The sequence below is a fragment of the Hyperolius riggenbachi genome, chromosome 6, assembly GCF_040937935.1.
Source record: "Hyperolius riggenbachi isolate aHypRig1 chromosome 6, aHypRig1.pri, whole genome shotgun sequence".
Lineage (NCBI taxonomy): Eukaryota > Metazoa > Chordata > Amphibia > Anura > Hyperoliidae > Hyperolius > Hyperolius riggenbachi.
The window spans coordinates 151,352,786-151,377,094 of record NC_090651.1 but is presented as its reverse complement, the minus strand read 5'-3'; the positions used below and the strand labels follow the sequence as shown (position 1 = coordinate 151,377,094).

The window sequence follows — 24,309 nt, the reverse complement described above, 5'->3', positions numbered from 1 at the left end:
ACAATGAATGGGCATACTTAGATGCAGCCGGGGGCATTTCTTATAGTAAAGAATCTACCTTTCCCAGACAGGTTAGACTTAAGAACATTACAGTAAGTCCACTTACAGGTCACAGTTTAGGTATATGAATATCAGTGAAGGACAGAATTTCACTTAAATAATATACAATATATAATAAATAGACACCTAAAGAAAGCAGATGGCTGAGGTTTTAATCCACATCTGTAAAACGTAAAACATCTGCATCAAACATGGATAACACCAAATACTTGCTTGTATTTAATCTCAAAAATGTTTATCAGCCTGGGAAGTTCACTAAAGTGCCAAAAGTATTGGGATGCCTGCCTTTACACACATATGAAAATTAAAGATAACCCATTCTTAATCCTTCTGTAGGCTTTAACATGGAGTTTGCCCACCCTTTGCAGCTATAACAACTTCAACTCTTTTAAGAAGGCTTCCCACAAGGTTTAGGACTATTTTAGGGTTGTATTTTGACAAAGTCAAACCCCTGAAAAAACGCACACCATAATTCTCCCTCCATCAAACGTAATGGCAGATACCTCCTCTTATCTGCCAAACCCACCCTTCCGATTGCCAGGCAGAGATGTGCGATTTGTGACTTCAGAGAACACACCTCCACTGCTCTGTAGTCAAGTGGTGGCATGCATTACACCACTGCATCCAACGTCTTGTATTGCACTTGATGGAAGGTTTGGAATCAGCTGAGAAGCTATGGAAACCCATTCCATGAAGCTCTCTACACAGCAATCTTGAGCTAATCCCGTGACCATATGAAGTTTGGAGGTCTTTAGCTACTGATTATACAAAAATTTGGTTACTTCTGTGCCTCACTTTATGACTGAGTTGTTGCTGTTCCCAATTACTTCCACCATGTATTAATACCACTAACAGCTGACTGTGGAATATTTAATAGTGAAGAAATTTCATGAATGCACCTATTGCACAGGTGGGATCCTACCACGGTAGAATTCACTGAGCTACTAAGTCCCATTATTTCACAAATGTTTGTAGAAGTCATTCTGCATGCCTAGGTTCTTGATTGTATACACGTAGCCACAGAAGAGATTGGAAACCCTGAATAAAATGATTGGGGGGGGGGGGGGGGGGAGTTCCAATCGTTCTGGCAATATAGTTAGTATGTAGCCTTATTAGACAATGTTACGCTTTTGTAAAGTCACCTTTATACATACAAATAATGTAACAAACCTATAAACAATTTAAAGGGTAGCTCAGGTTAAAATGACAGTCTGTCATAACAAGCTCTGTCTTAATTACAACATATCTGGGAAGACTGCCACAGCTCTTCAGAATCCTCGCCTGAATTGGCGTAGCCCACCCCCAGCTTAGCAGCCACCAACTAGGCAGCAGTTGCTAAGCTGGTGGTGGGCCGTAGCAATGCAGATGGAAGTAGTCAGAGGCTCGGAGGCAATTTCTTTTTCAAAATGGCCGCATCTCCGAGAAGGGCAAAGCGATCACCTTTCTAGAGGGATGACATCAGGACAGATAAGTATTTAACCCTAACACCCACTCAATCCTCCATCATTAAGAAAGAGCTTGTCATGGCAGGCTCTGCCATTTTTACCTGAGGTACGCTTTAATTTGGCTTCAGTATGGGAGGGGAGTGGGCATATGAAGAAATTCTGCACCTCAACAAAGAAAACAAGGTGGTTCAATCTGTCCCAACAGATGAATCCATTGTCTGAGGAGACAAATTAGAATTTACTGCAGTTGGCGCTATTTGACAGTTGAGCAAAAATTCTCCTTAACATGAAATTCTCCACTAACTTAAGCCCCATACACACACTCAACAGTGATATTTCATGCAGCACAATTGTAGAACAACTTTTGTTGTGAAACAAGTTGAAACAGCTAAAAAAGTATTTTGCTATTGTTCAAAAAGCTGATAAGACTAAATACCAATTTTTTGAACAGAGGCGCCAATTTTTTCTTCTCACCACTGATTCTCCTGAGTGCCGCCCTTATGAGGGAGGTTGCCTAATGCCATCCTAAACACTGCTCATTACCACTGATGACAACAATGGTGTGCAGGGTACACCACTCTTGTTGTGATCAGTCCCTTAATGGAATTCTACTTGTCTGGTACAATACAGGTGTCAAAACCATATTCCTGATCATCTTACTGGAATTAACTCAGAAATCATGTTACATCATGTACAGCAGGAGCAAAACATCATGCGGCTCTCATAAAATACTGCCCAATAAATCAGATTTTGCAGAACTGAAAATCACATTTTCTTTGCTTGCTCTCAAGCAGACTCTGGGACTTTGATCCATATAACCCTGGAGCATAATGTGAAGTCCTTTGTACTGAAGCCAGTCTGGGAATACTTGGCAACAACGTCATAAGTAAGAGTTATACAATAATGTGACTATTGATGACAAGAAAATGTCACCAGCAGTAATATGTGATGCCACTAATGATAACAGGTAATTTAAAGACAAGCTTCTGGAAACGAAACTCATCTCTCCATTTACTAAAGAGCAGTTTCTTGTTTCTATTGAGGTGCAGCTGTCACGTATTTACTTATAGATAAACATCTGCTTATGATTATTTTTTTCATGCAAGCAGCAGGATGATAAAGAAGGGGAAAAAAAACATATGGACTGGTGTGCAGCATTTGGTTTTCTAAAAATTGATTATGCACCTCTTTGTTTAGAAGCGATATACCTACAGCAGAACAATCCCAGAGATTATTATATGCCAGCACCACAATGACAGAGGCTGTCAGCTCTGAACAATTATCTGACTTGCTCGTTTTCCAGCATAATAACCACTGTACCCAACAAAGCATCTGATACAGTCGCTGTCTTCCCAGACGACAATCAGTCCATTATACACAGAAGTCTATCAGCGCTTGGGGACACACTCTGCATTCATCTACCACAGAGTGTTTATGAACACACAGCTCTGTACTATGGATTTCAATACAGGAGAGGACACCTATAATGCCTTCTACACACTATACAAGATGCTTCTGCATGTTCTTCCATGTGCATGTTTCCTGATGCACTCCATGCACTTTTGGACACACATTGCATTTTAGCACATGTTCGTGGCTGCATACAAATTGCTTGATAGGAAAATGTGTTGTCCACAAAAATGTTGCATGCTGTGCATTCTTTGCACATGCAATGCATTCGATCAATTAACATGTGCAGTCAGTTCTACCGTGAGTCGTGTCACGGTACTGTCTCCCACCAAAGCTTGTCACAGTGGCCATTAAAGTCAATGAGACATGACACACTGCATGTGGTACAATGCGACAGAAGTTTTTAGGGTACTGCTGAAGTAACACAAAAGCTGCAGTGCATTATCATGTGACATCAGAGGTAAATCCTGGAAGTGCACTGGAAGTCGCAAGGTTTTTTATTTTTCGGTCGCACTGCAGCTATAATGCGCGGTGCAACTTTTCGGCTGCGGTGCAGTGTGATTGTTTGAAATCACGCCACAACCACAGTACAACAGTTTAAAGTGACCCCAATCAGTCTCCTTAACACTGCTGCTGCCTACTGAGTGCGCTCTTGTGGCTGCCTTGCAAGCGCTTTGAGTCCGACAGGAGAAAGGCGCTATACAAATACTGCAATTATTATTATTGTTAAACTGACAGTATTGCATATTGTGTGCATCCTAAGGTGATGGTCTGTACATGGTTTCCCAACTACCAAGTATCTACAGTATGGGCTTGATTCAGAAAAGAGTGGTAACTGATAGCACGGCCATTTTCGAGCGAAACAATAAATGTTTTGCGTGTAACCGTGAAAATTCGCGTGAAAATTCACATTTGTGTGTGAAACCATTATCGCTTTGCGCAAAAATTCGCGATCGCACGCAACGCGAAAATTCACGCGAAAATGGCTGTGCTATCAGTTAGCACTCTTTTCTGAATCAAGCCCTATATGTCCATAAGCACAGGTAACACTTTCTCTGACCTATTATCTTGCTTTCAAAAGAATTCTGTAATTTAAATGAACTGCCTTTAGAGGTCACTTTAGCTTATACACATTTAATCACTTATTACAAATTTGACACATATAAACATCCTATTTTGTGCACCATTAGCTCAAACAGTGCATTTATATTAATGTCACTTCTGCTGAAGCGTGTGCATTTTAACCCTTTTGCTTACGGCAAGAAGTGGTTAAGTCAACCCTGGCAGCTTTTATGTATTTTTTTAAGCTAAACTATAACCTTAGGGCTCTTTCACATTAGGGCAGATTTTCTGCGTTTCAACGCAACGGGTAAAGTTTGCGTTAGTTACCCAAGGTGAAATGAAAGTCCATAGACTTTCATTTTAGCTTTCACATATAACGCAGCCTTTTTGTGCGTTGCGTTACACTGCACCCAGGCGCAGTTTTTCGGCCGACGCTAGCTTTATGCATTACAATGTTAGTCAATGTAAAACGCACACTATGCGCGTTTTTAATCCGTTAACGCAGGCAATCAGTCCCAGAATGCAACAGAGGAACAATGTAGAAAGTTAAAAACTAAAAGAAAAAAAATTTACCTGCGTTTTCCTATGTGCTGTTACGCATTGAAAACGCATTAAAAACGCACACTCACTGCAGTGCAACGCACATTAAAACGCATACAACAAAACGTATGTTTTAAGCGTTCTCCAACGCAAGCTCTGATGTGAAAGAGCCCTGAGTGTCTGTTCTTAGTAGGTACGACAATGATACGCAAATTGTTTCTTGTAAATGATATGCAGCTTGAATTCGGACCAATCAGAATAACTTCCTGTTAAATTTTATTGGTCCAATTTCAAGCTGCATAACATATGCATGAAAATTAAGGAGGAGAGATTTGAATTTCATTGATCACTCCTAATTTGTAGGTTAAAAAAAAAAAAAAAAAAAGTATTAAAAACCTAATAAATTAATAGGCGAGCTTTAACATGGGCACTAAAACAAGGCTTTGATAATGCCTTGAGAATAATGCTTAACTGATCAATAATGAGGTGTTTTTTTTGCATAGTTTCTTTCTGAGATATCTGCATAGAAGATTTGTATTATCTACTATATTCACCTCCTTTCTGAGATCTCTGTTAATGTCTCTGCCTCCTTTTGGTAAGTACACATTGCTGCAAGCTGCTCTCAACACCTCCCGATTAGAAGAAAGATTCCAAAATAGTGTAGAAAGGTTAACAAGGGCACCAGCAAAGCTACTAGAGCTGGTGATATCCACCTCGGCAGATCCTCAATCCCTCCTACAGTCCCAAAGCTAAATGACACGTACACCCATAGGATTGCTTCCTGATCCAGCTGCAAACTGGTGGCTAAAGGTTCGTATACACGTCCGATAAAGATCGTTCGTTCCGAACGATTCGTGACGTTTACACGATATTCAAATTAGACCGAAAAGATCGTTCGTAATGAACGATTGTGTACACACGTGAACGATATAAGTATAAAGTACTGAACGACGAACGATAAAAAAATGCGTGCGCAAACGGAAGTGATGTTATGACAGGCAATAAGAACATGCGTACTACTCCACAGATAATCATTTTCGGACAATCTTTGTACACACTGCAACGATTATCTTTCGAAACAATCCGCCGGGTTGGATCGGTCGGATTGAACAATAACGGTCGTTATCGTCCAAAAAACGATCGTTGGAAAATTTGGAACGCACGATTATCGGTCCGATTGTCGTTAACGTTCGTTTTAGAGCGATCGTTATCGTACGTGTGTACTCAGATTAAGACTCAACGCACAGTTTGTACATACCTTAATACACTTAATCTGCCATACACCCCTATTCATGTATACCATGGGGTTTGTTTTTATGCTTCTATGTGGTTGGGAAGGGCGGAAGGGTACCTCTAGTTTATCATTGACATACAAAAAAGATCCAAGATTAAACAAAATTAAAATATTGACCAACCATAAAATATTAGGCTTTGTTCACATCTAAAATCAAAATCGCAGACGCCAGCGAATTTCCATTGTTTTTGTTCGCTTTTTTTCCCCCCTTCCTGGCGCTCAACTGCGCGCTACGATCTTGTGTTAAGCACTTTTTTGCAGCGCTTTTGCAGAGCAATTTTGTTTTTTCACTTCCTGATGCAAGTCAGGAAGTGAACTCTTTGACCCGGAAAAGAATAAATACGTGAACGCAATCACTAAATAATCACCAGATAAAACGATTTGTGAGCATTTTGCGTTTTTCCTATACCTTCCATTGTAGCAAAATCGCCCCAAAAATGGTACATGCAGCGCTTTGCTGAGCGGAAAGCCGACGAAACGTGCTGATATGAACTGTCCCATAAGGATTCATTGCACTAGCGCTTTTAAAGGTGTTTTAAAAAAAAAAAATCGCCAGCACTCAAGAAAAAAAAAAAAATTCGCAAAACGCCCTAGGTGTGAACAAGCCCTTACTCTTCATATGTGATGCAAACAACTGAAAGCAAACTCCGCCAATACCTAGATATCTTACCATTTGAATAGGCTTCTTTCTCAGGTCCCTCTCTGTCACCAGCTTTTCTCGGTCAGTGACATAGAGTCCACGCTGTGCCAGGGCTTGGATGACAGCATCGTGGCCCAGGAGAGGCTTGGCTGTGTCACTCTTTAGAATGAGGCTCCCGGCCCGGCAGTACAAGTCCGCAGACAGCAGGAGGTTCACCACTGGAGGCTTCATGTGCTCTTGGTCGTACTGATCAGTGTAGAAAGGCTCCTGAAGTTCCTCCGGAACATTTTCTACAAAGATAAAAAAAAATCAATTTTCTCATGGGGGGAAAAAAAATCATAAATTTAAAAAACTCATTAATAGGTCACCAATTTTCTGTGATACAGTAGATACAGGCGGAAATATAAATATAGAAAGCCATACATGAAACACATCATGCAAATGCTCATATTGGAGGACCAATGTGTAAACCATGAACTATTTAACAAATTGTTAACTTTTGTTATGTTCACTATATTTCACTGATGATTCAGCAAAGGAAAAGCCATGCATGTGCCTATACAAAATAGAGGCCAAGTGCACAACCTGGTGGTATTCGGCAAGTTGGGTGACTATAAAATGAATGTAGCTTTCCAATAGATAATGCAGGCCAAAAGGTATAAAGGCAATAAAGCAAAGAAGAAATCCTTATTCCATATAGCACGCTTTCAGGCGCGCTTATGGAAACGCAATCGCAGGGACAGCAGGACACTGCATAGAGTGCTGTTTCCATACATGTGCTGTGATTCATCACAATATCACAGTGCATGGTTGCTTGCATTTCGGATGAATGTATTGGGGAGATCGCCAATACGTGGTGTATGTGCTAGTCCTGTGGCCAGTGTTAAGGTAGCCATACACTGGTCGATTGCCACCAGATCGACAAGCAGATAGATCCCTCTGTGATCTAATCTGATCAAAGAGGGATCTATTGGCTGCATACACTGCAAACAGATTTTGGATCGATTTCACTATGAAATCGATTCACAATCTGTGGAGCTGCCGATGTCCCCAGCATACAACACCTGATCCGGCCGGCGCGAGCCCCCTGTTCTCCGCTGTCTCTTCTCCACTCTGGGCTCCAGCTTCACCTTACTTCCTGGGCACTCTACTGTTTAAACTTCCCCCGACAGGAAGTAAGTGAAGCCAGCCGGAGCCCAGCGCGAAGAAGGGACAGCAGGGACATGCGCCAGTGAAACAGGTAATGTATTGCCTCTAGCGTCAGTCGGACATTCGAACGCAGCTATCGACGCACTCCTGACCCGCTGGCGAACGAGTGAAATTTTCCGGGTGGACAGATCGACTGGATCGATCAATTTCAGATGGAAATCAGTCGATCGGTCAGCGTTTGCGTATCGATTTCACAGCAGATTCGTTAACAGTGATCGAATCTGCTGTCTATCAACAGGAAATCGAGTAAGTGTATGGGCACCTTTATTTATGTGCAGGGCCACAGGAACGGATCAGATGGGCTAGCTCACAAATATTAGATGAATGTCTACAAAAATAGGACTACAATGTCACCTTTTCAGTAGATGTTTATGGACTGTAAAGGATGCCTAATTAGTTCCAAAGACTGTAGCAAAAATGTTCTTAGACACTTAACTAAATATTTATGAGACTGGCTGCAGGAGACAGTGGCAGGCCTCACCGGATTCACATCCTAAGTACCTAAGTAAGCAGTTTCATAAATTTTATTGCAGCATTCTAGGGGACCATTTTTTAACGTCATTTTGCAATTGCCTTTAACCTTTAAAGTTTATGCAGATATTTTGTCATTTTGAGAAACATTTAAAATTTTTGACCAAGAGGACATGAACATATTAAGGAAAACCTGTCTCCCAACTCCTCATTGCCTATAAAGTTTACTTATGTCTATCTATATCTGTACCAAAGTTATACCATCTGTAAAAAAATTCAAAACCAAAAAGTCTCCTGCTAACAATCAGTGTAGCTGACAAATGCAAGAGAGTCTCCTCAGCCTGGAGTTCAGCACTGTTCAGGAGTAGGAAACAAACATGGGTACATAAAAATACTGACATTAGCACATAGCGGTTTGTGAGAAAGAGATCTATAGAAAAAGTGAGCGCTCTAATTGTATTGCCACAGGTAGGATTTTATTGCGCATAAATACTCACAAGATTCTGGAATAAAATTTGCCTATCAACGGCAAGCCAACCGTTATACCCCTCTGTGGCAGAGGGGTGTAACGGTTGGCTTGACGTTGATAGGGAAATTTTATTCCAGAATCTTGTGAGTATTTATATATTTATGCGCAATAAAATCCTACCTGTGGTAATACACTTAGAGCGCTCCCTTTTTCTATAGATGTATTTGCACTTCCCTAAACCGAAGCAGCACAGTATACTATTGCCAAGCTAGAAAAAGCATTCTTATCGGATTTGACTGGTTCCTTGCTACTGGAGTGGAAGCGCAAGGAGTACTTTTTTTCCTTCACTTGTTTGTGAGAAAGAGGCCCGACTATCCTAGTCCTCACTAATGAGTGATAAACTAACACAGCTTCTGGATAATTGGCTCAGCGGTTAGAAGCTATGATTTGCTAATTCCAAATTCTACCTCATGGATAGGGTATAAATAATGTACTAGCAAAACATTCTGATCACCTGAGGTTATGCAAGTATATGACTGAATGGTAATAGATTAAAGGGAAAAGATGCTCATACTTAAATCAGATTTGAATGCATGCTACTTCCTCTATTAGTCTTGCAATCCATAATGTTAGCTCAAGTGCAAAACAATGATATGCAAAGACTAGCAGTGAATGTGAACAGAGATAATCTGATGACGTCTGAGCTACCTGAGTAACATGTATGAATCAGTTTGGGTTTTTTTTGTTTTTTTTTACACTTCCAGAAAATCAAATATTAGTAAACCTGTGAGTTTGCTAAACGTATAAAAAAAAACAAAAAAAAAAAAACATATTGCCTGAATCATTATGACTTCAGGACCCTCTCTGTCCCGATTTCGCCGGTAGGTAGGGTGGGTACAGCAGAGGTCAACGTGTGGGAAAGGGTAGAGCAGGCAGACAGTTTGGGATAAATGGTGGGTAAAGGAGGCTATAAACTATGCAATGTTTTTAATATCTTACATTTGATAAAAAGGTCACATCTAAGAAAACAGTAAACACCAACGTCCTATTTTCATATGGTTTCTTGATTGAACATGGATGGGTTGACACCAATGGTTTGTAAATAGAATACAGTAAGAAAATGGAGATATGGGTGTAGTGGAAAGGGATCTAGGGTAGCATAACTCTGTACCACATTCAGTAGTTCATAAGCTAGTGATGGCAGCTTTCTGCTGAAATCTGATTGAAGGAGTAGTGGTGCAAGGGGATAAACCAATGAGACACTGAATATTAACATTTCTGCTGAAACAGAATTTGAAAAATGTAGTGGTGCTGGCAGTAATGCAGGTAAACAATAGATTTTAGGAAGATACTGACTGCATAACATACAGCATAGGACTATCCAGTGAATGGATTTTAAGTCTATACAGTGGGATGACAGTTAGGGTATCCATCAATGATAAAATCTTGACTGTACACTTTTACTACCTGAATGTAACATGAGGGACTACCTAAAGTACCTGTTCAAAGTATATTCATTCAGTTTACCCTTTCACTACATAATGAATTTCCTCGCATATAAGACCAACCTCCACTTTTGGCCTTAAAAAAAAAAGACAAGCAAAAATAAAAAATGCCTTAAACCAATCAGCTAACCCCCCTAATGTCCACACATTGGAGCCTGCCAGTGTAAGCAGTTTTACCTCTCGTTACTGTATCTCCTTGGCAGCTTCTGAACTAGCCACTAGCTTTCCCAGCTCAATGTCATGTAACTGCAGTGAGCTTGGTGCTCTACCGGGCAGTTCAGAAGCAGGGAGATGTAAGCTGAAACAAGGACAGGTAGATATCCTCCCTCCTGCATGCTCCAAGCGACCACTAAAGTCCAGCGCAGGAGGTTGGGACGCAGCCGGCGCCACCATAGACTGTAATAGGAATTAAGGCTATAGCGGCGCACACTGAGTAACTTTGGTGCCTTCAGAAGACGGAGCTGAAGTTACTTGTAAAACACTGTAATTCGGCCACCAGCAATCGCTGGAAGCCGAATTATGCATTTCCCTACCATCGACGTCCACCTGGAGGGGGAATAGTAATTAACGCGTCCGGGACTTGTACAGGAGCAGGGTTAGCCATATACCGGCTATATCCTGTCCCCAAGTCTCCCAGGGGCTTTTCTATAGGTATGCGCTCCAAGGCGAGCTCTGTATGTCACCAACAACACACACACCAAAATTTGGGTGTAAAAAAGGTGGCTTATCCTTGGAGATATACGGTAGATTTAGTTTGCACAATAAAGACTGAATCGTTTATGAGCACCTTTAAGCTAGAGAGAAGCATGCGGATCAGCACTCTCTCCCTGATTGCATCCTCAGCAAAAGTTTTTGATTAACAGAAAGATGTACCCATACTGGGATTCCTGAGACCTTCAGTTTTACATGCAGATACAATTGTGCTAAGCAGGGCAGTTAGGCAGGCCATACAAGCCAGAAAGGCAAATACACACACCTATTTCCTGTTTGATTCCTGACAGATTTGATCACGGTCATCGAATCTGCCAAGAAACTATTGCACAAAGGCATTAGCAGTCGGACAGGATGGAAAATTTCCATCCATTGGAGGCAGGACATGAGTGATAGCTAATTGATGGGTTATAGCGTTGTACTGCACCACACAGTGCAAAACTGCAGTTCGATCGTTTTTTAATAGATTTCTAGCTGGAATCTAATAAGAATTGATGTGCTGTGTGTAGAAAGAATCGAACACTCTCTGATCAGATTCCGATCAGAGAAGAAATCGATCAGTTTGCTGCAACAGGGGGATAGTGATGTGTGTATGGGCACCTTAAGTCTTCTAGGACTTTGTAGAGTAGAAGCTTACTGCATTGCTATTATTTGCAGTTAATCTACTGCTGAATTTATTAGCAACCATTCTCTGCCAAAATAAATGTGATCTATCAAGTGCCGCCTCTATACAAAGACAGTCCAGTGGGCCAATGGGTACAATCTTAAGAAATTTTACAATGGCTTGAATAGTGGGCAGATTATGGATACAACGTGGTAAAGACTGAGGACAGTCTTATTAATATTGAGGAAAATATGGAGACAATTGTAGGGAAAAGTTATATTGAGGTATTCTATACAATGGTGGTTGCAGTATGTTGGAAGAGGCACAATATAAGGGGAAAGAGGTGCCCAGATGTGATAAAATATGTTAAAACCAAATAAAATGATAAAAGAGTGAGGTGGCTTATCTCAATGAAGACACATTCATGTGTTAGATGAATTTTCATTAGTATGCACTGGCAACGCGTTTTGTGGGTACGTACCCACTTCCTCAGGCCCAAAAAAGTTCCAACTGATGTTATTAGCTGCAAGTTAGGCGGAACAATTGCAGCAGACCCAAACTTACAGTCCTGTTCAGAAGAACGTGCTGAATGAATCCGTTCTAATGGAGCAATGTGAACGGTTCCTATTAATTAACTCAGGATCGGTTTATCTTCGTTAGGATCTGGTCCGTTTTTAAAGAATACCCGAGGTGACATGTGAGAGGATGAGATAGACATGTGTTTCGGGTTTCTTTCTCTGCCTGAAAAAGTTAAACATCAGGAATGCAAGTGACAGTTTCTGTCCGGGTCAGGACCGGGTCGGACTGGGCCAAACTATAGGACAAACCTCTCTGATTAGTAATTACAGCCATAAAACACTTTCCTGTCAGTAAATGGCTTCTGAGAGCAGGAAAGAGAACTCTGATATACTTCAATGAAGGTGTCACTGATCAGAGACAATGAAACAGTAAAAACGTAAAAACTCGATTTGAAATAGATAGATAAAATTGTTTTTCTCATCAGTTTATTTTCACCTTGGATGTCCTTTAAGACCAATGTGTTTGTAAACAAACTTGTGAGGAGAAAAAGTTAATTTAGATACTTAAATAGCGGGTAGCCTCTAGTCTAGATGGTCCAGATGCTAAGAGGGACCCTGCGCTGAACCAGTAGGCCTCATGACAATTGGGGAAGCCTCTGGTCTATCCAGCGGCTTTCCTCTACAAAGGTCATTTATTTTTTCCTTTTTGCCGCCTCATGTACGGCCGCCTAAGTTCATTTGAAAAGACAAATTAAAAACATTAACCTGTGTTATAAAAAGACTGAAGGAGGCTTTTGAACAAACTTGATTGAGGCATAAAAGGGTTCATATTTAAAATGAAATCCATTTTTATTAAATTTATAATTTATTAAAAATTGTCTATTCATTTCAATTTGCAGTCAATTTCCAGAACCAAATGTAAGCTCAAACTGCTCTTCACAGCAAGCATTGAAATGTGTTCTCTTTGCTGTGCAGAGCAGGAGTCCTTGTTACTTATTTCCAACACCTGGATTAATTCTAGCGACTGGCTTTGTCAGTAATCCTTGAGCTGGGCTGACAGGATTGATATTTTATTTAAAAATAAAAAGTAGCATTTCATTATAGGACTTGAAGCTGACACGCCTCCATATCTGTAACTGTAAAGCTCGGTAACAATTTAAAATACACCAAGGCACTCCTGTTTTAAAACAGGAAGGATAAACATTCAATCCAACACATTGCCCATCACTTATCTGGAATGTTGAAGGATATTTACTTAGTAGATATGCAGAGAAAACACAAGGAACGCGAACATGTGATGTCCTGTTAACCTTCACTTCAGGCTGCACATCTACTACGGTATATTTCACAGTAATTATCATAATTTAATGTTCCTTTAAAAGGAATTTAATTTAAAACGAATAAAAAAAAATAATTACTTCTGGTCTATCCATGGATGATGTCTGGAAATGCGAATGAATTTTTCTTTAACAGAAGAAGTAAGTCCGATTTGCACACAGGCTGGCAGATTTAAATGTTCAGATTAATTACACATATCTGTCAGAAGAGATTAAGATGGCTGTGAAGCATTACATGGCTCCTAGCTGCACAATACTCATCTGACTCACTCGCAGCCATAAGAATCTTAGCACATAATTCACTTCGCGATCTGAGAATGGATGTCAGCACTACAAGTCAAGACAAGACGAGGCTTTCCAACCTGTGGGTCCAAGCCTGCAGCAAAGGCCACCAAATCACTTTGGCTCTTTCAACACACCACAGCATTTTTTTGCTTTTCATTTTTTTGAACAAATTGTTCAGGCCAGGGCCGGAGATACCAGTCAGGCAAAAGGGGGCAATTTTCCCAGGGTCCCAGACCCACCTCCCAGGTATCCTCTGGCTGCTCCCTGGGGCCCCTGCATGATTTGTGTAAGGTTTACAACTTGCCTGTCCCGCACGCTGCTCCGTTCATGCTTCCCATCTTCACCCCTGCTGCCTGCATCTTCTTCAGAACCGTCACCTTACTGAGTAATAACATGAACAGGGTCATTAAGATGAGGCAAGCGGCCAGATGAGGACAGAGCATGGATGGAGCAGAGCCCCGGGACAGGGGAGTCGTAATCCTTACACAAATCCTGCAGGGGTCCCGGGGAAAAGTTGGGGGAAACTGGAGGGGAGGGTTTCTGGCAGCAAAGGGGGCCTGAAGTGCTCGAGGGCCAAATTTGCTTGGGGGAGGGTTGGAAGCGGGCACAAGTTACCTTTGCCCTAAGGCCCCACTGGGGCTAGAATCAGCCCTGTTCCAGGTACAAAGTATTCCTTTTGCCTTACTAACTAAACTGTAGCCTGTTCAAAATGATTTTCCTCAATATGGCTAACTTGCATGTTCAGAGTAAAAGTAATTTTCCTCAATATGGCTAACTTGCATGTTCAGAGTAAAAGTAATAAGATCATGCAAACCAATTTGGTCTATTGGATGACATGATTTTTGGTTTTGCCTGATTATTATTACTTTTAATTTCAAATGCATTACTATTCTATTCTATTACTCAGCACACCAAATATTAAATAAGATGAGTACATTAAAAACACAAGACAAAACAACCACAAAGACAAAACATAATTGTAGAGCAATGTGCCCTAGAGCTAGAAAGATTCAGCCCTGTGAGCAGTTACACAGATGAGCTCATTTATTACAATAGTGGGCAGGGCAAAACCTCAGCTTCCTGTTCTGATGTTGCTCAAGAGACACTTGGGTCAGCCATACAGTAAGGGCCAGTTTCCACTAACGCAAATTAGCATGCGTTGTCCACATGCAAATTCACATAACCAATACAAGTGGATGGGGCTGTTTCCACTTGTCAGGAATTCTGTGCGGTCTGCTGTGCAGAAAAAAATCTGCACGGCAGAGCTGTCAGAATTCGCATGCCGCACTCCCGCGCGCAAATCTCCGCTAATGCAATGTAATAGGAAAACTGCAAGCATATTAGTCTTGCGGTTTTCCCGGCGTTTCCGCATGAAAACCCATGTCAAAGCTTGCCAGCATTGACATGGTTAATATCGCATAGCGCAAACCGCGAGCGATTCCAAATGGAAACGCAACTGAATCTGCACCCGCATGCGTATTCGTTGATGCGTTTTCCGCGACGGGATCGCAACGCACAAGTGGAAACGGGCCCTAAAGGAATAAGGTACTCCTTTCCATACACTTATGTAGCATTCCAACAAAAACCAGACTGAGGCTCCCTGCACACTGCATGCGATTCCGATTTTTTATTGTTTTTTTACAAGCGATTCCGATTTTTAATCGTTACTGCATGCTGCGTTTTTTCTGTTGATAGCATTCAGGGAAAATTTGAATTGCAAATCGGAATCGCAAATCGGATTTGCAGTGTGCAAGGAGACTTAGGCCTCCTGCACACTACATGAGATTCCGATTTTTAATCTATTTTCACATGTGATTCTGATTTCCAATCGGTACTGCATGCTACATTTTTTTCAGCGTTTTTCTTTTGCTAGCTTCCAGGGAAACGTCAGATTCGCAATTCGGATTTGCAGTGTGCAGGGAGCCTTAACCAGTTACGGATCTTCACTATGCATAAGTATGCCCCTGTAAACTTCACTTGTGGATCAGGATATGCGCCTCTGCTTGTTTATGTCTGCCGCACACGATCACTTGCAAGTTCACGTCGCTGTCCCATGATTGGCTAATGGGAACATGTATTCCAAAAGCATATCAAAGTGCCTGCAAGTTAAAATAAACGATGCCAAAGCCAATGGCAGTGTTCATTCACTGTAAAGTTTGTAAACAAAATTACAAACTTCCTTTTGCAGGAACAGTTACTGAGATCACTCATGAGAGAGATTTCAGGTAAATGGATCTGCTTCTTGCTGTGATCTTTGTTACTGTGAGGACATCAAGTATTTTTTAATAAAATTTACTAGGCTACCCTTTATTAAGCATATTATTGCCTTCCTTGCAACTCCAATTTAACCCCTGTCCTCCCACTTTTCATTTATTTTTTTAGGCATTTCAGGCCCTTAACCATTTAAGGACCGCAGTGATTGAAATCTACGCCCTGTTTTGGTGGGCTTTTGGCTGGCAGGGCGTAGATTTCAATCACTGTTCGCAGCATGCATCCGCCGTCTCCGCCGCTCCCTGCCAATCGCGCCGCTCAAACCCGACGATTCTCGCCGCATCTCACAGGCTCTGCCTGTCTCTATGACGGCAGAGTCATGTGAGCCGGTCAGGAGCCGATTTCATTGGCTCCTGGCCCTGTCTTTCAATGTAAGCTGTTCCCATTGGCTTACATTGAAAAACAGGGTCAGGAGCCAATGAAAGCGGCTCCTGACCGGCTCACATGACTCTGCCGTCATAGAGACAGGTAGAGTCTATGTCCTGGTGGTCCCGGCGAGCCACGATGATGGCGGTTCCGACGGGTATGTGCTGCGATTCATCGGGATTCTGTCGGGATTGGACCAGCGGTCTCTGGTCCTTAAGTGCCCAGAGACCGCTGGTCCTTCAGGGCCCATTCACACCTGAGCGGGAATCGCAGGATTCCCGCTCACGGCAAACCGCTAGCGGTTCTGCAAGAACCGCTACACAATGTAGCGAGTGGCAGTGTTCTCACTGCCGTGGTTGCGGTTAGCGATAACCGCAACCGCGCTGCATGCAGCGGTTTGCCGGCGACGAGCGTTCCGCGATTTGCGATTAGCGTGCATAGCATGCTAATCGCGATCGCTCCAAACCCGCCGCAGTGTCCAGTGATTTTTCCGCGCTGATCGCGGGAAAATCACTCCCGCAGAACGCCGGCGGTAATCGCCGGCGTTCTGCAGTTTTAAGTGTGAACGGGCCCTCAGTGGTTAATTTGCTTTTACCCTATCCAACTATACCACAGACATATCTGCAGTATTTATGTGCCATTTTCCCTCAGTTTAAAAATCATTTTGTTATTCCCCCCCCCCCCCCCCCATCTGACTTGTCTAGCCACTCCGTATATACAGCCTACGTACATTTTTGGGGAAAGATGGCGAAGAGGGTTTATACCGCAGAACAGGCAGCCGCCATTCTGCAGTAGGACAGCATCAGCAGCAAAGGGGAAGAATTGTAGGAGTTGGATGCTGACTGGCTGCCTACAGAAGGCGAAGGGCCCATTCACACTTACGCGATTAGCGGGCGCTTACCGCTAACGCTTTTTAAAGCGCTAGTACTATGTAACCGTATGGCAGCGTTCTCACTGCCGCAACTGGCGCCAAACACGGGCGTTTTGCGATTAGCGTCAATCACAAACGCGTTACTTGCAGCATTTTCTGGGCGATTCTTGAGCGATCACGGTACAGTGCTTATAAAGCGCTGACCGCGATCACTCTGGAATCGCAGAAGTGTCCAGTGCTTTTTACCGTGCTGAGCGCTAGCGTTTTGCTATTTGAGATGTGAATGGGGCCTAAGAGTCTTCTTAAAAAGAAAAAATGAATCTTTCTGGGCCACCAACAGATTCTGAGCTGGGCCACCAGCAGATCAGCGAGTTAGGACAGAGGAGGTGCAAGCGTTGGGCACCGATCCTGCAAATAGTGACACTGACTCTGCAACAGAAGGGAGATCACCTGTAGCTACCACCACCAATGCAAACCTTAGAGGTTAGAGGCCTGCCAGGCCGAAGCAGAGCATGCCAGCGAAAGTAGCTCAGAGACCCCTAATACCCCTCCCTTCACAACTAGAAGTGGTATACCATTAAATACAGACACTATGCAGCCAATTCACTTTTTCAGTATGATCATGCCAGAAAGTTTCCTCCAATATATTTGCGAACAGACCAATATTTACCTCCACCGTATAGCAGGCAATTCCCACCTCATCTGACTTCAGCTGCAAATTGGATACCTACAACTACCCCTGAGCTAAAGATTCTTTTGGGTTTGACCTTTAACATGGGCCTTTGTACAAAACCAGAACAACAACAGTACTTGTTGATAGATCCAATACATTGTAGGCGGATTTATTCAGCCACCATGTCCAGACATCGCCATCAAATGATGCTAACTTGCTTGCATTTTTGGTTTTAAAAAGGAAAAACAAAACCTGTGGTAGGGTAGTGGTTAAAGGGTACCTGAAACAATAAACTTAAGTAGAACTAATACTTATCTCGGCCTCACCGTTCTAGTGCCAAGACCTGTGCTGGACATCCCCCCCTACCCCAATCAGAAACAAGGCTTATACTTTCCAAAATGCTAGGATAGATTAGATGAGATGCAAGTGTTTCTGAAATGACTTCTACATAACATTCTGATTACATTAGCTTTCTAACCAGAACTGGTCCTAGTCTACTGTAGAGATATTAGATTCGCGCACCCCGAACTGTCGCCCGTCGCTGATGTCGCCAGGCGATTGAAAGTTTCAATCGCCTGGCAACAGTCGCCGCCGCACCTCCGCCGCAACTGTCGCTAGTCCGCGTGAGTACGCGGACTAGCGACAGCAACCTACATTGAGAATGCGGAGCTTCCGGCGGGGGGAGGAGGAACGTCGGCGACAGCTTCCGTCGCGCCGCTGGTCCCTCTTCCGCGTGTGTACGCGGAGGGACCTGGCGAGGAGCTGCCGCTGGCCTGTCGCCCACACGCTCACGTGTGCTGGCGACAGGCAACTTTTGCTGCCCGTGAGTATGGGTCATTAGTTAGACATGAACTGTTCTCTGAAAAGTCACTGCAGAAAATGTTAGTGCTATGTAAAAGCAAATAAATATTATTAATACATAGCAGCACAATGTACCATAACATTCACATTATCAATGCCCTTTGAATGGCCTTACTGAATAAGCATGTGAATAGGAGGTGGTTGTTCTACAGTCATCAGTGTGCTCCAGTGGAAAGATCTGATCATGAATAACCTTCAATATTTGCCTCTATAAAACAGTGGCATAAATGGACTCTGGAAAGAGTTGCTACAAAACACACAGAACTCCTTATAAATGTGTCTCATTCAAATACCCATAAATGGAGCACTCTTCACTACTCTGTATTTGATGTTTTACACAGGGCTCTCTCTCTTTATGCTGTCTACTTCACCCTCTCTCTCAAATCAAAATTGCTTTATTGGCATGATCAAAATACATACAGGCATTGCCAAAGCAAGGAGAAATGGGGGACATGAAAGGGGGTGAGACCTAGAGGTTGGATAGAGGTGCAATGGGTAAGCAGTCTGTAGACATTTTTAGGTTTAGAGGTAATTTAGGCTTCTCTCAAATCTGTGGCATTCAAAGCGGTCGATGACACTCGTGGCCTGGGACAACTAATTAACTGTTTTGGTTTCCAGTATCACCTCTATGCAGATGATACCTAAATCTATCTCTCAGCCCCTGACCTTTCATCACTACTATCCAGAGTCCCAGACTGTCTATGTGCCGTTTCTGCATTCATGTCCACCCGCTTCCTCAAACTCAACATGAGTAAAACAGAAATTGTGATTTTTCCACCATCACAATCTACACCCCCACCAATTCCAACCATAACTGTAGACAACATCCCAATAACCTCGACCTCTAAGGCCTGCTGCTTGGGGGTTATACTTGACTCAGAGCTTTCCTTTAAACCTCACATTGCCTCATTAACCACTGCCTGCTATTTCCAGCTCAAAAATATATTCCATATCCGTCCCTTCCTCACACAATAGGCCACCAAAATGCTTGTACACGCCTTAATTATCTCCCGTGTAGACTACTGCAACACCCTGCTCTGTGGTCTACCAAAAAACAGACTAGCACCTGTCCAATCCCTTCTAAACTCAGCTGCCCGCCTCATGCACCTTTCCAAACGCTCCTCTGATGCAGCTCCACTGCGCCGGTCCCTCCACTGGCTACCCATTACCCAGAGGATCCAATTCAAACTCCTGACACTAACCTACAAAGCCCTTCACAAGTTGTCCCCTCCATACATCTCCTCACTAATCTCTAGATATTGTCCCTCCCGCAACTTCCGCTACTCCCAAGAAATTCTCCTGGCCTTAGCTGATCAACTCCTCTCATGCTCGCATCCAGGACTTTACACGAGCATCATCCCTTATCTGGAACTCTCTTCCACAGCCTGTACGTCATGCTCCAAACCTGGACATTTTCAAACACACTCTTAAAACACACCTTTTCAGACAAGCTTGTAACATTTTTTAGCCCCGGTTTACTTATCTGTTCACAGTGTAATCAGAGGCAAAGGCTCACTGCCTCATCCATTCCCCCCATGTCTTTTTGCCTAGTGAGTCTCCCACTACCCTTTAGATTTTAAGCTCGCAAGGGCAGGGTCATCCTCCTAATGTTTACGGTTTTTGTTGCAATATTTGTGCTGCTTGAGACTCTGCTGTATATTTTTTGGTTGTACCTATGTTCCCTGTGTTGTCTTACTGTGTTTTGTAAAGCACTGGGGAATATGTTGGCGCTATATAAATAAATAATAATAATGGCACCATAAGATAGCTGCCACCATCTTAAAGGACAACTGAAGCTGCCATAGTTCCTCTTAAAGCGGACCCAAACCAAACATTTTTTTAATTCAAAATATTTAGTTGCACCACTCTGACACATACAAAGATAAATAAACACTCCTTCAAACCTATGATCATTTCAGTGCATGCTTTTCACCCTTCTCTTTTCATAGCTAGGATTATACTGGGGGCAGCCATTAGCAATTCCTCCATTGCCAGACACCATCTACTCCACCAGTTTGCCGGAAAAATTCCGGCAATTTGAAAGGAAGGGAGGGGTTCCTCCAATAAATGTAAAAGAAATGTAAAATATTTTATATTTAACAAACTTATAGGGAGCCAGGTTTATACAAGTCCTGGAGGCGTGCATGGGACTGGGTGATGCGGGGGGCGGTTAGGCGAAGTTCATTGGAAGAGCGGAGTGAGCGGCTAGGTGTGTACCTCTGAGTAAGATCGGAAATGTAGGTTGGACAGGTTTTGTGGACAGATTTGTAGGTCAGACACAGTATCTTGAATCCGATTCTGGACTGGATAGGAAGCCAATTCAAGGAGGGGATCCGCCTTGGTGGAGCGATGGGAGCAGTGGATAATTCTGGCTGCTGCATTCATGATGGACTGCAGTGGGGCTGTTCGGGTCATAGGGAGACCAGACAGCAGGGCAGAGGCGTAGCTAGGATTTTCAGTGCCCGGGGACAAAGACTATTAATGCGCCCCCCCCAAAGTCAAGGTTGCGGTGCGCGCAGCGCGCCGCGCCAAAAAGGGGCATGGTCACATAATGTGGGCGTGGTTATGGGTGGAGCCAAATGTATATGGAGGTTAGCAGGCTCACGCTCACCCACCCTCCCTCAGTATGTACCTTCCAGCATGTTCCAAGACAAATTCAGCAATCATGAGCCCCCCCCATCAAGACAAATTCAGCAATCATGAGGCCCCCAACAAGACAAATTTAGCAATCATGAGGCCCCCAACAAGACAAATTCAGCGATCTTGAGGCTCCCAACAAATCATGAGGCCCCCAACAAGACAAATTCAGTAACCATGAGGCCCCCAAAAAGACAAATTCAGCAGTCATGAGTCACATAAATAGACAGCATTTCACATAAATAGGTAGAATGCCCCCTTAATATGGTAGACACCTCTCACCTGGCAGCAGTTCTCCAAAATACACTCAATCTGACGTGGTTCCCCAAAAATAGGTAGCCCCAGGTCTATAGTTGTCCCCAGAATAGGTGGCCAGCAGTATAGATGTCCCCAGAATAGGTGGCCAGCGGTATAGATGTCCCCAGAACAGGTAGCCAGGGGTAGAGATGTCCACAGAACAGTTAGCCAGGGGTATATGTGCCCAGTATATGTAGGCAGGGGTATGTGTGCCCAGTATATGTAGCCAGAGGTATATGTGCCCAGTATATGTAGCCAGTGGTATATATGCCCAGTATATGTAGCCAGGAGAATAATATGTGCCCAGTATATATAGTCAGGCGTATATGTGCCCAGTATATGTAGCCAGGGGTATATATGCCCAGTATATGTAGCCAGGGGTATATATGCCCAGTATATGTAGCCAGGGGGTATATATGCCCAGTCCACGTAGCCAGGGGGTATATATGCCCAGTATATGTAGCCAGGGGTATATATGCCCAATATATGTAGGCAGGGGGTATATATGCCCAGTATATATAGGCAGGGGTATATATGCCCAGTATATGTAGCCAGGGGTATATATGCCAAGTATATGTAGCCAGGGGGTATATATGCCCAGTATATGTAGCCAGGGGTATATATGCCCAGTATATGTAGCCAGGGGGTATATATGCCCAGTCCACGTAGCCAGGGGGTATATATGCCCAGTCCACGTAGCCAGGGGGTATATATGCCCAGTATATGTAGCCAGGGGTATATATGCCCAGTATATGTAGGCAGGGGGTATATATGCCCAGTATACATAGGCAGGGGTATATATGCCCAGTATATGTAGCCAGGGGTATATATGCCAAGTATATGTAGCCAGGGGGTATATATGCCCAGTATATGTAGCCAGGGGTATATATGCCCAGTATATGTAGCTAGGGGTATATATGCCCAGTATATGTAGCCAGGGGGTATATATGCCCAGTCCACGTAGCCAGGGGGTATATATGCCCAGTATATGTAGCCAGGGGTATATATGCCCAGTATATGTAGCCAGGGGTATATATGCCCAGTATATGTAGCCAGGGGTATATATGCCCAGTATATGTAGCCAGGGGGTATATATGCCCAGTCCACGTAGCCAGGGGGTATATATGCCCAGTATATGTAGCCAGGGGTATATATGCCCAGTATATGTAGCCAGGGGTATATATGCCCAGTATAAGTAGCCAGGGGGTATATATGCCCAGTCCACGTAGCCAGGGGGTATATATGCCCAGTATATGTAGCCAGGGGTATATATGCCCAGTATATGTAGCCAGGGGGTATATATGCCCAGTCCACGTAGCCAGGGGGTATATATGCCCAGTATATGTAGCCAGGGGGTATATATGCCCAGTATATGTAGCCAGGGGTATATATGCCCAGTATATGTAGGCAGGGGTATATGTGCCCAGAGTAGGTAGCCAGGGGTATATGTGCCCAGAGTAGGTAGCCAGGGGTATATGTGCCCAGAGTAGGTAGCCAGGGGTATAGGTGCCCAGAGTAGGTAGCCAGGGGTATAGGTGCCCAGAGTAGGTAGCCAGGGGTATAGGTGCCCAGGGTAGGTAACCAGGGGTATATGCCCAGTATATGTAGTTAGGGGTATATGTGCCCAATATATGTAGGCAGGGGTATATGTGCCCAGAGTAGGTAGCCAGGGGTATATGTGCCCAGAGTAGGTAGCCAGGGGTATATGCCCAGTATATGTAGTTAGGGGTATATGTGCCCATTATATGTAGGCAGGGGTATATGTGCCCAGAGTAGGTAGCCAGGGTTATATGTGGCCAGAGTAGGTAGCCAGGGGTATATGTCCAGTATATGTAGTTAGGGGTATATGTGCCCAATATATGTAGGCAGGGGTATATGTGCCCAGAGTAGGTAGCCAGGGGTATATGTGCCCAGAGTAGGTCGCCAGGGGTATATGTGCCCAGAGTAGGTAGCCAGTAGCCAGGGGTATATGTGCCCAGAGTAGGTAGCCAGAGGTATAGGTGCCCAGAAGAGGTAGCCAGGTGTCCCCCTCCCCAGCAGGAGGGGAGCAGCGCAGAGAAGAGCTGCTCTCTCTCCCTCGCTGTCCCCTCCAATGTCTGTCCGGTGGCTGGCAGCGGCGGGCGGAACTTACCTCCGTCTCGTCGCAGCGCCGGATGGATATGCCGCTACTCTGGTCTGGTCCAGACCAGAGCAGCGGCTGCGCACCCGAACTTCCGGCCGGTGTTCCGACGCGGCGCTGGAGCGTGACGGAGGTGAGTTCCGCCCGCCGCTGCCAGCCACCGGACAGACATTGGAGGGGACAGCGAGGGAGAGAGAGAGCACCTAAGGTGAGGGAAGGAGGGGGGAGATGGCCCCCCTTCCCCACCGTCCGCACAGCTCTCTCTCTTCTCTGCGCTGCTCCCCTCAGCCCCGCAAAAAAAACAAAACCCAAAGCTCAGCTGGGCGCCCTTGGGGACCCGGCGCCCCGGGGCACTTGTCCTACCCCGACCCCCCCTAGCTCCGCGCCTGCAGCAGGGCATTGCAGTAGTCAAGGCGGGAAATTATGAGGGCATGGATGAGGAGTTTGGTGGTGGCAGAGGTCAGGAAAGGGCGAATCTTACAGATGTTACGAAGGTGGAAGTTGCAGGACTTTGTGAGGTTTTGGATGTGGGGAGTGAAGGAGAGTGCAGAGTCCAGGGTGACACCCAGACAGCGGGCTTGAGAGGTAGGGTGAATGGTAGTGTGGTTAACAGTGACATGCACATCTGGGAGGTTTATGGATGTCCGGGGTGTG

The 24,309-nt window shown here is 44.0% G+C and overlaps 1 protein-coding gene across 3 annotated transcripts in view; it reads right to left on the bottom strand.

Annotated features, from left to right (window-relative positions):
* Positions 1-24,309, bottom strand: part of CAMSAP2 (calmodulin regulated spectrin associated protein family member 2) — a 184,211-nt gene that overhangs the window by 115,653 nt on the left and 44,249 nt on the right. For 2 of the 3 annotated variants that reach the window (XM_068240085.1, XM_068240087.1), the window contains exon 2: positions 6,482-6,741. In XM_068240085.1, coding sequence (XP_068096186.1) covers positions 6,482-6,741 — 260 coding nt within the window. Of the gene's footprint in view, positions 1-6,481; positions 6,742-13,356; positions 13,433-24,309 lie in introns of those variants that run through there. The other variant, XM_068240088.1, reaches the window with a different exon arrangement.